General features: G+C 39.7%; 1 protein-coding gene across 14 annotated transcripts in view; it reads left to right on the forward strand.

The window, feature by feature from the left end:
• Window positions 1–15,641, forward strand: part of Calx (sodium/calcium exchanger 3) — a 36,404-nt gene that overhangs the window by 6,140 nt on the left and 14,623 nt on the right. For 7 of the 14 annotated variants that reach the window (XM_068299009.1, XM_068299019.1, XM_068299021.1 and 4 more), the window contains exons 1-2: window positions 4,171–4,473; window positions 6,488–8,587. In XM_068299009.1, coding sequence (XP_068155110.1) covers window positions 6,750–8,587 — 1,838 coding nt within the window. In that variant the 5' untranslated portion in view covers window positions 4,171–4,473; window positions 6,488–6,749. Of the gene's footprint in view, window positions 1–2,224; window positions 2,363–2,418; window positions 2,639–3,666; window positions 3,776–4,170; window positions 4,482–5,059; window positions 5,077–6,487; window positions 8,588–15,641 lie in introns of those variants that run through there. The other 7 variants (XM_068299013.1, XM_068299016.1, XM_068299014.1 and 4 more) reach the window with 7 other exon arrangements.

Genomic DNA, 15,641 nt, shown 5'->3' on the forward strand with positions numbered 1-15,641 from the left:
GAGATAGATAGCCATTAGCTGGCCTCTAACATCTAACATAACCCACAATTTACGCATGAGTTGAAGATGAAATGTGCTGCCTACTTTTAGGCTGGCGTGTTGATAAAGTTAAAGACGTGTTTCCGGGTTCCGCACCGCCTAAGGACATGACAAATCAAGATAAAAGGGTGCGAATGAGTAAAGAGACACAGAGATAAGAAATAGTTTACGCCTTGTTGCGTCCATTGCGTGGCCATGCGTCACGAATGGCCCTACACTTCTTGCACACTCCCTCCAAACACACACACACAAGCGATTTGGCAAGCTTATGGTTAAAGCAATGTAAGAACGTGTGAACTACAGTTATAAATAAATAAGAATTCTCACAAACACACACACACACACACAGAGAACAGAGAATATTGTTAAATAATAAACAGTTTACAGACAAGGCGTGAAAATGTGAGGTAGTTACCGTTATACGGGCAAAGGACTGAGTGTGTGTGTTGGTGTGTGGTCGCTCAACTGTCAAACGTAAAATGATACACATCTAAGCCCACACACACCTTAAAAATGTCTGTGTATAAATGTAGGTACATATACGCACACAGAAGTTTGTGACAAGAAAGCATTTCAAATCGACAACTCCTCCGTAACGACCGTCATCAAACATGCCGTTGTTCTTGCTCCAAATGTCAGAGCAACGGCAAAACCAAATGTCGCCAATAAACAAGAAGAGAAATATGCTGACATCGCCAACTGTTTCCACCAACACCAACAACAACACCATCAACCATCAGCCATCATCGCCATGCGCGATACGATACATATTAAACATGTCATTTGCCGTTATTGTTGTTGTTATGCCTCATGTTGTTGCTGTAGTCCTCCACCGTACAACCATACCATTCTCTACCATCCCATACCTTCCCCATACCATCCTATCCCATCAAATTCATGGACAACTGTCAGGCATTTTCTTGTTAGCATAACGAATCTGATATCTATGCTTTGCAAGCTTACCATGGAGCTCAAATCAAACTCCAAACCTTTCCCAAAACACACACACACACACACACCCACACAAAATACCCGTGCACAAAACGAAAAAGGAAATATTAGCGTAACTACAGTGGAAATTCAGTACATGAGATTTTAGAATTAGTTGTTTATTAAGTGTTGGACTTTGATTAATGGGGCCCAAGAGCTGGGGGCCCGGGGACCTATCTGATCCAATCCAAGCAAAGCGATAAATAGCTTCGATTATGTTCTTTATCAGTTGTTTCCTATGATTGCTTACCATTAGTCGATATTAAATGCGACTCATTGATAAATAAATGGAGCTGTTATTTAAATACTATTAACAAAATATATTTATAATTACTGATATTAAGCAGTCAAACGATAACCAGAACTAATAACAAACGCTTAAAGTTGACAAAACACAAGCCATTTATTAAAACGAGTTTCTCCTGTACTCTGGCTGACCTAGGGTAAAGATTGTCTTTAGCTATGGATATGGTTTCGACAAAAGCGAAACACTTTTCCTACATATGCACATCTGGGACAAACAGACAACTGAGCCCACTTTCAGTGTTTGGTTTCGCCTGTGTGTGAGTGTGCCTGTGTGCCATCTCTTGTCATGGCAACGTTGACTGCGGTTAACGTGGCGTATGCTAAATATTTAATTTATTTACTTTTTAGGCCAAACTACTACCAGCAGGTAGCTAACAATAAGTGGTTGATTTTAAACCACTTAGGCCCATAGTGTGGGGTATCTTTTGTTCTGCCAGCTTTGATTCTTAATCAATTATATAAATAATTGAAACTAAAAACTTTGTGTTTGGCAAGCACAGATAACGTTAAGTACTGTCAATATATTTCATCATTAAATTAACAGGGTAGATAAGGTCTAGAAGTAAAATAATAAAAATAAAATTACTTTTAACTGGATCACATAACTGAAACCCATCAAGATTGAAAAGCACATACTAAACATAGTCTCTTACAATCATAATAGTCAGTGAAATACTTATCACAAGGTACACATACCTCAATTTCTAGTTGGTGTTAGTTTGGACAACAGTTATCAAATGGCCCTATCAGATCGCGTTTTGTTTGCGTCATACTATAGAAAGGTGATATCAGTAAGTGTCGCATTGAAATTGAAATTGGCGATACGGTTTTTGGTGACGAGCCACACTCGTTCACTGATTTATACTTCACAGAGGTGAATAAAATAGAAAATGGGGCAGAATATTTTGAATAAGAGACGTAAAAGGACGTCTAAAGTGTGCCGCGAAATTACATGCTAACTGGTAGAAGCGCAGGAAGCACCCGCATCCCTCCCCCTCAAGCAAGCCAACCAGTCGAAACAGTCAAGGTAAAAGGGTGCAATTTATATCTCTCTCCTTCGCTCTCTCTGTCTGTCGTCAATAGACGTAGGGACACATGTGCGGGTTAGTTGCACTCAGAGAATCGGGCAGGAAAACTAAAGGATATATATCTATGAATTATACATATGAACGACATATCCCCCGAACAAGTTGATGTTAAAGCTGAACTCAAAAGTGGCTGTTCCCCAAAGTGCGTTCGTTGGAATATTGAAAGTGTGCCACAAATCCCAGTCAAAGCTAAAATCAATTCGTATTTAACCCAAGTGAGTATGCTACACATACATACATACATGCATGCAACATGGGTTCCTTCTCATGTGCCACATTGATGATGGTGAAAGATGGCTATAAATATATTTAGGCAGGGCATGGCGAGGCAGGCCAAGGTAGTGGGGGCTTGGTGAATTGGACACACACGGATACATATCACATGTTGTTAGTAGAGATAGAATAAATTGTGTGTACTCACACACACACACACACACACACACACACACACACACACTAAAAGCCCACATAAGTATGTACGTATAAGTGGCCATAATCTTCAGTGTGAAATCGTTATATCTATGGATGGATGATGCTTAGAGAAGAAATTTCATTTCGACAGGCTACCCCCAAATGCCAAATATTATGGCCAGAAGTTCATTTAAATTCAGCTAAACTATAGTATAGAACAGGAGAGAAGATGATAAATAAACAAATGTCAAATGTGCAATGCAGAATTCGTTCAAATAGACAGAGAGAGAGAGAGAAAGAGAGATAGTGAGTCAAAGAGAATGCAGTGCCATAGAAAAAGAGGGAATGCAAGGAAGACAGGGACAGAGAGAGAAAGTGAGAGCTTGGATAAATGAGTAGGCAAAGCAAACAAAACGATTGAATGGTTAAAATAGCAAGGTAGATACATACATGAGTATACAGTCTACATTTATAATCATGAGATAATATTTATAGTTTAAAACACCCTACAATAGAATTAGTTTCGAGTCATCTACTACATTTGTAAAAGATATTAAAATTTAAAGTACTTTTCTTTGTAGTTACTCAAACTTTGCCAAACTAATTAGAATCCCTTAATATCCCATAACACCTGAAGGTAGATATGATATATTTCGAAAATAATTCAATTTTTAGGTAACGTTTCACACATTTTCATTCCTATAATGGCCAAATGTTGTCAACTGCCCACTGAGCAGATGAACCAAAATAGTGTAGAGCACACAAAAAATAATTATGAGCTTTGGGGGACTCGGTCAGACTGTTCAGGACTGGGGACCAATGGCGGGGGTGACCGTGCAGTAGATTAGTCGTGTGCGTTTGGCTGCCAAACACTGTATGCGAAATCATATAAAAACCACAAGTAGAAAATAGAGAACATAAAAAGTAAAAAAATCAAATCTGTGAGTTTTTCGTGAATATGTATATAATATGTATAATATATACACATCTGTAATTACTTAACAGCTAATTTGGCAATAGATATAACTCAATTAACTACAAATAGACACGACTGCTACTAAGTTATTTGGCTTTGTACTTGAACTTGCCACTCGAACGAAATAATATTTTGTGTAAATTCAAACTAAGTAAAAGAAAAAGAAACACTACGTAAATGGCGCCACGTAACGTTGAAAAGAGAACGTAAACAAACCGAATTGTACCCCAATACACCCACATACACACATACATGCATATATGCTCCCATGCTCACATATGTATGTATGTATGCATGCATAGACAGTTTGTACCCAATTCCACCCATTCCACTTTTCAGTCAGTCAGTCCTTTGCCAAACGCCGCGCGCGCTACTTTTGAGCGTGTTCGTTCGCATTTCGTTCCGTTGTTTTGTGTTGTTGTTTCTACTCTGTCTGGTTCTGTTTCTAAATTTTAATAATACATTTCTACGTACATAAATATTTTCAAAAATGTGTGAATGTATTATTAAAGCTGATGCCAGAATTTTAGAACCCCTTAAATCACTCAACAACGTACGCCGTGAGATCACAATTTTCTGACAAGACACCTTTCAGTTGTCGGGAAATGTAATCGAAAGCAAATTATACTTAAACTTAACAACTACCTACAGATAATTCCACACGTATGTATGTATGTACACACATGTGTATATTGTATGTCCGTAGTGTTATCGAGATAAAGTTTCGATCCAAAGCTTTTTAATTAATTTGCAATCTCTCTTAGCTTCAACGTGCAATAACAAAATTTTCCAATAATGGGCCAAAATGCAATTTTCTATGGGAATGAGAAGAGCTGGCTTGCTCCGGAGGCCAGTGGCAGCTCAACAGGAGGGGGTGGTGTGGTGGACATTCTATAGACAAATTCTCCCCTCTTTTCACCATTTTCCACAAAACTTTAGTTGTCTTCAAAATTGGTATCTATCGAGTTCTCCTCCCCCCACCTTGTTCCGCCACTGTCTGGGGGTCAGCTTAATATATGTAGATGTATGCACGATATGGGAGATTCTTTGGGGATGAAGGAATGAGAATGAAGGAACAGTGTTTCCCTAACTGTCTGTCTGTCTGCCTCGTTTGTCGGCCCTCCTGCTTTCGCCTATTCTGTTTTACCATACACAGATATCTGCTGTCTGCTTTTACCTTTTCGTTGCTGTCAGCTCTTGTTGTAATTGCTAAATTAATGCAAGCGTTGATGATTATCTGGATGGCGCTATTTCATAAATGAAAGGGTATATTGGCTTTTCTAGTTCAAGTTCCAAGTGTAACTATTGTGTCTGAGAAAGAAAACTTTGTCATTTCGAAATATATGAATCCAGTTTCAAAAGCCAGTCAAAGTGCTAGATATGCTTTGATGTTTATTCTATAGTCCATTTAAACTTTGAGGCTTCCTTCAATTATGTTTAAGTCTTCTTTCCTTAGGAAGATATATAGATATATAGTATGGTATTTTATTATAGGGACTTTAAAGTTCTATGAAAATATCTAAAAAAAGATCTGCTCTTGATTTCAATTTAAATACAAAGTATTAATATTAATAGGTTTTTGATGGTATTTTGTATACTAAGAGTCAGAAATAGTAAGGACATTGGGGGCTGGTTATTATTATTTTAATAATAGTTCTTAGTTCCCAGAGTCTTCAATACCAAATGAGGTTTTAAGAAACGTTTAAGCAGCGTGCTTGATTCTGGTCGTCATATTGGGAGTCCCCAATCCCATCTTTTGGATATGCCCATGTATGTTCATACCATTTGAGTATGGTAGTCTTTCCTCCTTTTGTGAACAAATGTAATTGGCGATTTTGCCTCTGTGTGGTCTGTTTCTGGTCTTCGTTTCTCTTATCCATTCCTCTGTCCCCAAGTCTTGGTCTGGTTTTTGCGCCATTCCCATTCATTATGCTCAATTCCTGTTATTGACAATTCCCCTTTATGCATTCTGTGTGCATGTATATGCATTTAATTTTATCGATTTCGTTCGTTTTTACAGTTGTGACTTTTTTGTTTTTGCATTTGCAATTAAATTAACTTTCTTGTTTAGTTTTTCATACACACACACACACACAATGACGAAAAAGTTTTTGTTGTTTTCCTCTGAAACTGCAAGTTTCTGTTTCTCTTCTGTTTCTCTATATATACATACATATATCTGTTTTAAGTTTTTCTATTTTTATTGCTGCATTTTGTTTATGTTTTATGCTGTCTATTTACGCATTTCATTTCGTTTTTGTGTAAATACACAAAACAGCTGAAAAACTGCTTGTGCTGCTTCTTCCTCCTTCCACCCTCCCTCCCTCCCACCGACCATCCTTCTTATCCACCACCACCTGTCTCCTTGGCCATCGTCTTTGTCATCATTCGCTGCCCTGGCTTACACCAGCAACAACTATTTGCGGGTGCAACCTTCGCAATGGCATTGCCGTCTGAGAATTTCTTTATTTTCTTGTCATTTGCGACATTCGTGATGTAATGCCACTAGAATAGATAGTAGAAACACATTCATAAGTCAGAGAGCAGCCGTCAAATGTTATACTTTTTGCCCTTCTCCCATGGCGTCCCTAGCAACTGCTGATCCTTCTTTTCCCCCTTAAGTATTCTGTATCTGGGCCTTCCACTCATCATTCTCATTATCTCTGTGTACTTGCAGGTGTCGTCGTGGTGGTGTCCAACAGCATCAAAAGTGTTAACTGGTCTCACAACAGCGAGAATGCTGCCACGTGTTCATCATTAGCCAGTGCCAGCAAATTTTAAGCCAGCTCACGTTCTTCTCTGCCGGGTGTGTTTTTTTTCTTCAAAATTTAGTTTTTTAGCACAAACAGCCAAAACGAACGCAACAAAGCTTCCAAAAGTTTCACCCATCTGAAGTACTTCCAACAGGAGCAGCCAGCACAGCAGCAACAGCAGTCGTCATGCAGTTGTTACAAAAGCCGATTAAATCGATCGCTGCCTGCGCATTATTTTTGGTTTTTATCTACACAACGGCCCAGTCTCTGGCCCAGACCAAAGATGTGTCGAGAGACTATTCACAATCCTATTCGCGGCTCAACGTGACCAATATAAGCCAGAGCCGGAACAGTCACAGTCGTCGCCACCTGCTCCAAGCAGGTGAGGAGCAAGCAGAACCTGAGGCCGACGATGAAGATGTCAAATCGGATGATCCCGGTGCTGATATGGAAGAGGTGCGCACGTGTTCCGAAGGCCTTGTATTGCCCTTATGGATGCCGCAGAGGAATATATCAATCGGTGACCGATTGATACGCGGCTTTGTCTACTTTTTATTTCTCATTTACCTCTTCGTGGGCGTATCCATTATTGCTGATCGTTTTATGGCCTCCATTGAGGCTATCACATCGATAGAGCGGACCGTTGTGGTCAGAGGACAGAACGGAGAAAAGCAAACGATGCATGTACGCATCTGGAATGAGACGGTGGCCAATTTGACTCTAATGGCCCTGGGATCGAGTGCCCCAGAAATTCTGCTCTCTGTGATTGAGATCTATGCAAAGGACTTTGAGAGTGGCGACTTGGGACCGGGCACCATTGTTGGATCAGCTGCCTATAATCTGTTTATGATCATTGCCGTTTGCATGATCTGGATACCGGCGGGTGAAGTGCGACGCATTCGGCATCTCCGGGTATTTATAGTCACCGCTGTTTTCTCAATTTTCGCCTATGTCTGGCTGTGGCTCATTCTATCGGTTATATCGCCAGGCATCATCGAGGTATGGGAAGCAATAGTCACATTACTCTTCTTCCCAGTCACCGTGATATGGGCCTATATAGCCGAACGAAGACTACTCGTCTACAAATATATGGATAAAAACTATCGTGTCAATAAACGCGGCACTGTCGTTGCCGGCGAGCACGATCAGGTTGAAATGGATGCCGAGAAGGCGAGAACCATTGTCACCTTCCAGGGAACGCGGTCAGCCGATGCCGAGGCATTTGATGAGGCGCGGCGGGAGTATATTACAGTCTTGTCGGAACTCAGGCAGAAGTATCCTGAAGCGGATCTCGAGCAGTTGGAGATGATGACCCAGGAGCAAATGATCTCGCGCGGCAATAAGTCGCGCGCCTTCTACCGCATCCAGGCCACACGCAAAATGGTGGGTAGTGGCAATCTGATGCGCAAAATCCAGGAGCGTGCGCACAGCGATCTCACTGAAGTGAAGGCTCAGTTGCATCCAACAGACGATGACTATGATGATCAGCCAACGCGAATCTATTTCGAGCCAGGCCATTACACAGTCATGGAGAATTGTGGTGAGTTCGAGGTGCGTGTAGTGCGCCGTGGTGACATCTCCAACTACTCGACCGTGGAGTTCGAAACCCAAGACGGCACAGCCTCAGCTGGCACTGATTATGTGGGCAAGCGGGGTGTGCTTAACTTTCCGCCTGGCGTCGATGAGCAGCGATTCAAAATTGAGGTCATCGACGACGATATATTTGAGGAGGATGAATGTTTCTATATACGGCTCTTCAATCCAACAGAGAATGTGTTTCTCACAGTGCCACAGATAGCGACGATTATGATTCTGGATGACGATCATGCTGGTATTTTCGCTTTCACCGAATCCAATTTTGAGATTAGCGAATCCGTCGGCCTCTACGAAATAAATGTAATGCGCTACTCTGGCGCTCGAGGCACGGTCATTGTGCCCTATTGGACTGAGGATGACACCGCCATGGCAGGCCGAGATTATGAGATGGCGCGCGGAGAGTTGGTGTTCGAGAATAATGATACACAGTAAGTAGTTTCCACACACACACACACACTTACTTCCTATTGTTGTAAATGTAATTGCATGTGCCACTGATTTCATTTGACTTGTTATTAACCATGGGAAGAAAAACCTAATTTCGACTGATTGAGTTCCTGGCTCAGTTGATTCACAAAATGTGCCACGGAATGCCAATTCCCGTCGGTGTCTTTTGGCAGCACGCAATTTCCGCCCTGGGAATTGGCATTCGGCTGTGCGTGAGAGAAGCCCAGAAGCCCACGAATCGATTAAAGTTGAAATAATTTCGGGGCTTTTAATTGCCGCATCACATGGCGTCGATGGTGACCTAGTGTCAGGAGTTGCCCCAGCCAGAGCCAGAAGCCGCCGGCACCAAGGTTTATGTATGTATAGCTTTTGTCTGTATCACAGGAGGTCGTCCCCGTAGCCATCAGTAGTGTTGTGTGGGTGGGAGTCGACAATGGCATTGTCATCGGCATAGCCATTTCGATTGCTATGGCTTCCGCCACAGAGCCTGGAAAATTATTTTTGCCCTCTCCTCCACATATGTATGAGCATATGAACATCACAGTGTCATGGATGCCTGGTTGCTGTCGGCTTCCTGTGTTGGCTGCGGCACCCCCATAGCAAATTGTAATTAATTTTGCAAAATTTATTCATTTATACGAAAGTCGGCAGCCCAAAATGTAGTTAACATGTTTTGCATATGTTTTGTGTGGTCTTCATTGCGATGTCCAAAGTGGCCAACAACACGCAACATGGCCACAGAAAAGAAAAGGACAGCAACGACCAGTCGACAATATGTCACAAAGACAGAGACATAGTAATTAAGTTCAGTTTCAGTTGAAATCTCTTTCAAGTTCTCTGCATTAGTGGCAAAAGTGTCTTAAATAATCATATTAAAGGACTTTTAGCTTAATAGTTTTAAAGGTCATAAGAAACGAAATGTTTGAACCATAAATTTGTCAGACAACCTGTTTTCATTTGCTTTTTATGTTTCCTTATATAGACTTAAATATAAATCTCTTCTGAGTAAACCATTCTCAACTCAATATTTGGTCCTTGTTGAGATTCTGGTCCATTGTTTGTCAGTCTCCCTTAATTTGCCCATGCTTAAGTTTCCACTTAATGTAATGTTTCTATCGTGAGTGGAAAGTAAAAAATTGTTGCCAACACGTAGCTGACATATTTTGCCCTTCCGTTTTGCCGGCAGAAAATTTTTGAGGTTTTTGCATTATTTCGTAATAAGGAAAAGCCAGAGCAGACAATTAGAGGGAAACCCAGCGTGCCATTCTGTCAACTTTCGACGGGGGAAAACTTAAATAAAATTAAGTGCCAGCGTTTTGTTGGAATGTGGAGAGGCAAACGAATGAACAAAAAAAAATCCCCCCAAAATGGTCGTAAAGCTTTAGCTAGAGTCAGAGCTAAACTGTTTTGCCCATTTGCCATGACAGTTGAAATAGTTTTTAATGTCTCTTTTCCCACTTCCTGTGCTTCTCCCCCGTAGTTGCTGCACCTATAGCAGTGGAGTTTAAAGTGTTTCATTGTTGCCATTGACAAAAAAATTTATATATATATTTATTTTGTATTCTCATTTCGCCGTCTCCGCAATTCTTTGTTGCTTTTGCTTATAGCAGCATTTACAGGCACTCAAGTTGAATGCCTGGCGGTGCTTTTGGTAATAATGTTTGTCTTAATGTTGCCAGTTTTCCCTCTGCCTCTGGCCGCAAAGTTGGAGGTTGGCCGAACGCCAACTTCAGATCTGATCTCTGGGGTCCGTTTGACTTGTCCGATTTGCCTTCAATTCAAATTCAATGGAAAATGCTCTTAAAGTTTACCATAGTTTAACGATAACAGTCTCGTCCTTTCGTTGTGTTATTAAACTCCTTTTGATGGTTTATTAAACGACCATTAAAGACATCGAAATATGTCTAGAGAGAGAGTAGCGAGAGAGTAGTGTAAGGGATTCTTAAAGTGAAATTAAATCAAATAACTTTTATTCAGCAGAAAATTTTGTTGGAAGTCAGAAAAACAAATAACAAGTGAAAAGTGAAAAAGTAGCTACAAATTAAATTGCTGGCAAATCCACTTTGAAGTTGATGCGTCTTGTGTAGGTTGTTGTGGCTGCAATAAATTTTCATTCCTTTTTTTTTTGCTTTTCGTTTTTTCCATTGCCAGAAGGTCTGTCTACATACAGAGCTTTGCATTTGGCATAGTCTACCCACAGTATTTTCGCTTGAAACACAATTCTGGATGTTTCAGGTTTTTCTGAGCTATGCGCTTTAATGAAAATCCAAATCTGCGTTGCCATGCCCCAACATTGTAGGGCGGTGGATAGAAATGCGCAACAACCCAGAAGCCCATCATAAAAAACAGTAGTGAGTAGTGCCATAAAATTTTGTGGCAAGCGAGAGAAAACAAAAAAAAAACAGAAAACAGAGAAAGAGAAAAAATACAAGCAAGCAAATGTCCGGAAACCCAGAAGCAGACGGCAGCCAGGGCTACAAAGTGCCAACACTGTTGCATAAATTTGTATAATCTGTTGAAGAGAAAAGTGGGAAAAGTGGCGGTAGGTGAGGGCGGGGGAGGTGGTTCTGGCACAAAGATTGAGTTATAAGGCTTTAAACTACCGACACTTGCCACATGCTACAAACAACTGGGTGAGGGTAAAAGGTAAAAATTCATTGCCTACTTTCCTGCGCACCATTAAAGATAAGCCTGGAAACGCAACTCGGCTGAGTCTGTTGGGATTTGTTAATTAGCCCCCATTTTGTGGGAAACTGCTCTGTTTAGAGAACCATGGGAATCACCAACTGTACGTAAGTGTGCGTGTGTGTGTGTGTGTGCACATCAAATATCAAAATCAAAAGTCAAGGCATTAAATATGTAATATATGTGGATGACTTTGTGATAATATAAGGCCTAAAAGCAAATATTTTATTAAACCCACATAATCTAAAATTGAAATTTATGCAAAAAGAGACAGAGGTATCTATCGAAAAGAGAAACTGTATATAAGTTAGAAAGAGATGCCCAGAGAACTTACAAGAAATCATCATCGTCATGAGTTTCCTTTTCTGTTCTTTTTTCTCCATGTATGCAGTATATGAAACATTTCCTGCGGTCGCCGGGGAAATGAAGAATGAAGCATAGGAACAGCAAAGTGTGCGGCAAGTGTGGGGAAAGTGTGGGACTGTGGACCAACTGCTCTTAACTGACTGACAAAAGTAAACGAAGCTAGTCCGACTGTTTCCTTCCATTCTTTCCTTCTCTCCGGCAAAATGTGAACCACAATGCTTAGTTGTCTAAGCCCATTTAAAGGCACTCAGGCAATCCATGCTTAGTTGTCATCGCAATGCCAACCTGTCCGGCAGAATAAAAATGCGTTGAAATCCTTATAAAAATATTTTAAGGACGACACACAAGAATGATATTGAATCGGATCTATCCATGTTCGTGTTGTATATACGTTTCCCCTTGAATTATGGCCAACAACAGAAAACTTTATCGATAGTAAGTTTCATATTCATTTCGTTTAGAGCATCTGCTGTTCGGTTTACCCCCATTCATAGGGGCAAAAAACTTTCTTATTTGCGATTCAATTTGCTTTGGGCTTGGTGGGTCTCCGTGCTCTTGGCTTGTCTTTGGTTTCTTCTTTTTCCTCCTTTTTGGTTTTGGTTTTTTGTACGGCATATAAATTACCAGGCGGACGGCAACAACCTTGCCAATGTCGATTGGTTTCAGTATATGGGTGGAAGTTAATGCTGGGGAGACTCCCTGGTTCGAGTTCTTGTGTTTATCTTGGATGTCGTTAGCATGATTGTTGCCTCTGACTCCGCTGTTATTTTTCTTGCTGTGAACCATCCGTAGAGCTGAGCAGCCTTTTTCTTAGTCACTCTTGTTGATGTTATCCCACTCTTAATGTTGTTGTTGTTATTATTATTATTATTACAACAAGACAGCAAGAAGAGAACATCATCAGCCAGCAACATAGACGGCAGTCTCTGTCAGATGCGAAAGCCTGACATCTGTTGCTTTTGGTTTGCCAAAAGAAAAAAGGGGTTTAGGCTTGAAACCCAGAGGAAAAAGGTTTTTTTTCCTCCCAAAAGGTTATCTATGGTAATGAGTTTTTCTTTTTCCTCGTCGTAAAGTATTTCTTTTTGGGTTCAATGGAAATACAATTTAAGTCTCTTTAAACAAAAAATTGAACTTGTTGCTGGGCCAAAGTAATAAAAAAGTGATTTGCTTTGGCTAATTAAATTTACCCTAGGCAAAACGGGAGAGAAGTAATTTTGCTATAAATAAATTTTTAGCCCGCATATATTTAGCGCTGTAATAATTTTAAAAGACCAGCAGAATGAAATCTATATATATTTAGAAGCAAGCGAGGAAAAGAGAAAGCCAATTGGGCAAAGTGCTGAGATGCGGGGGATTGTAAGTGAGGAGAAAGCCATTAATCATGCCGAGTTTGCAGTGCTTTGTGCGGTTTGTCTGCCTCTGTTAGCCTGATTTATGCAGCCAAGCTACAACTCAATAAACTGAGAGAGAAACTGCCAGCCACAGACATTCACAGGAGCTTGGCTACAAATGATGAAAAGCACCAAGCTGACAGCCAATGTCAAAGGTCACATTCACACACACACACACAAACACACACATGTCGCAGTTAATTGTGAGGGTTATGCTGAACTAACAACAACAGCTGCTTTGATCTTCGTATCTTCATTAAAATGCCAACAAAGTGTGACTTGGATATGTAAGAAGAAATCCACACCAAACATTTCACCTGCCTCCAACCTTTATGGAACCTACCATCTACCCCAACCTCTTCTTTCACCTCCCTTCAGTGTCACATGCACAGATTACAGTACAGAAAAATATTTAAATATTACAGTCTAAATTTAAACTTGAAAGATTTGCAGGCTACCCTAAAACCTACAACAAGAATTTCATTTCTACCTTCCATATGGCCACATAATCTTAGACTCAATCGGTTCAGTAGGTAAAACAATAGATAGAAATCAACTGTGTCTCTTCTATTCTAGGTCTAATATCATCATTATCATTAGCATTTGTCCCATTTTATGCTTGAATGTACATATATGCAAGTATATTCAAATGAATACTCAAAATACGAGTTATTTTTAGAAAAATATTTGAAAAATAGATTCTATGAATAAATAGTTAAATGATTACTTTGTCACTCAGTTGTCAGTTCACTGCGAATAATAATCTACAAAGGTTTTTTTCCAAAGTCGATAATCACCTATACTAAATGTTATTCAAGCTCATTATGCCTAGACAGGTGTTGCCTAACAAACTACTTACTCTTTGCGAGCTTGAGTATCAATTAAGAGAAATTAAAACTAAACAGTTTTCCATTAAATTCAACTCGAAAGGATCTAATTAACAACCTGTCCTGTGCACAAGGAAACCGAATGCCTGCCATCATGTGAAATTTATATAATAAGTTTCTTTCAGCCCATTTTGCTTTCTCCACTTTCTAAAGGCATTTCCACACGATTTGCATTATCAAAATAAAAGTTAAGGAATATAACACAAAAGTTGCCACCACAATCGTGTGGCGAATCAATTGTGAAAACAAAAGACCCCAGTCTGCCCTTTTAATTTATGTATTGCTTCTCTACGCCCTTTTTTTGAATGAAAATGGAAAACTTTTTGCCAAGTCTTAAGCCACAAGACGGCAAGAGAGACGACCAGAGTAATGGCTTTGACTTGGGCTGCAATGGAGCAGCAAAGTGAAATGTGAAAAGTACAAGTACTGGAATAATGTAACACCAGAAATGAGAACGATAAGAACGATGATGATGAGAATGAGGAGAAGTTCATTAAGTTTACTTGCAATTAATTCAACTTTTGCCATTACAACTCAATAAGTAGGTAATTATGGCTAGCGGCTGTTGGCTGGAACAACAATACAAAACAATAGAAAAAAAACTACAACAACCCAGTGTTAATATATTACTTATGTATATATGCTTGTGTTCATGCATATAATTTCCAACAAATATTTTCATTTAGTAGTCTTCTTCTCCTTCTCATTCACGGCATAAGCGTGTTTATTGCTATTTAATGAATGAAATATTACTCATACGACCCGGCTGATTCCTATTTGGTTCGTTTTTAGTTTATTTCCCTTGGCTTTGTGCGCGCAAAACTAACATTAAATTGTCTAAACAAAAACATATACAGCACACACACACACACACACACACATGTGTTGTGTGATGTACAAGGTTTTTATGGCTCGGGGTCTGGACAAGAACTTGGAAAAACATACATTCATACACACACACACACAGACACAGACACGTACACATACGAGTAGATGCATACACGTTTTGTTGCGCGTTTTTAGTGTATGCGTTAGGGGGAAGCACTCTTAGAGCAATGGAGGCAACTGCCAATTAAATGGCCATTTAAAATTCTAACAACAACATCTCACGTCTTGTTTTGAAGAGGCAAAAATTTCAAGATAACTTAAAATACTTAAACTATGGTCACAAGTAGCCTTTAAATGTGTATTCTAGTCAAGAAGCTAGAGCTTCAGACATTTCTAACTAAAAATTGAGAATTGCTTGGACTTTTAAGTAGATAATAACATTTGAAAATGGGACAAATTTAGACATTTTTCATTTAGAATGCCTCTTTAAAGGCAGCAAATTGTGTGACAGAACTCGAGAACCACTATTAGATCAGGATATGTTTGATTCTCAGCAAATTTACTGAGACGAGAAGTAAAACTGTGTTGTTACTGATTCATTTTCATGCATATTTAATACTTGATTTATAGTTTCCTTAAACACACAGTAGTTTCTGTGAAACTAGGGAGGAGTAGCAGACTGTCTTCCCCTTGATGACTAAAGAATGTATTTATCAGTTACGCCCAAGTCATTTGAGGTTGTTCTGTTCGAAGTAATGATTAATTGTGACTTTGTTTGTCCTATTAAATACTCATATGAAACTTTCTAAAACGCTTAACAAATCAATTCAAGTACTCCATAAAAAATGTCACACTTTGTTGCAATTAAATCCTTGTCC

This window comes from Drosophila tropicalis, unplaced genomic scaffold (genome assembly GCF_018151085.1).
Source record: "Drosophila tropicalis isolate 14030-0801.00 unplaced genomic scaffold, ASM1815108v1 contig_878, whole genome shotgun sequence".
NCBI lineage: Eukaryota > Metazoa > Arthropoda > Insecta > Diptera > Drosophilidae > Drosophila > Drosophila tropicalis.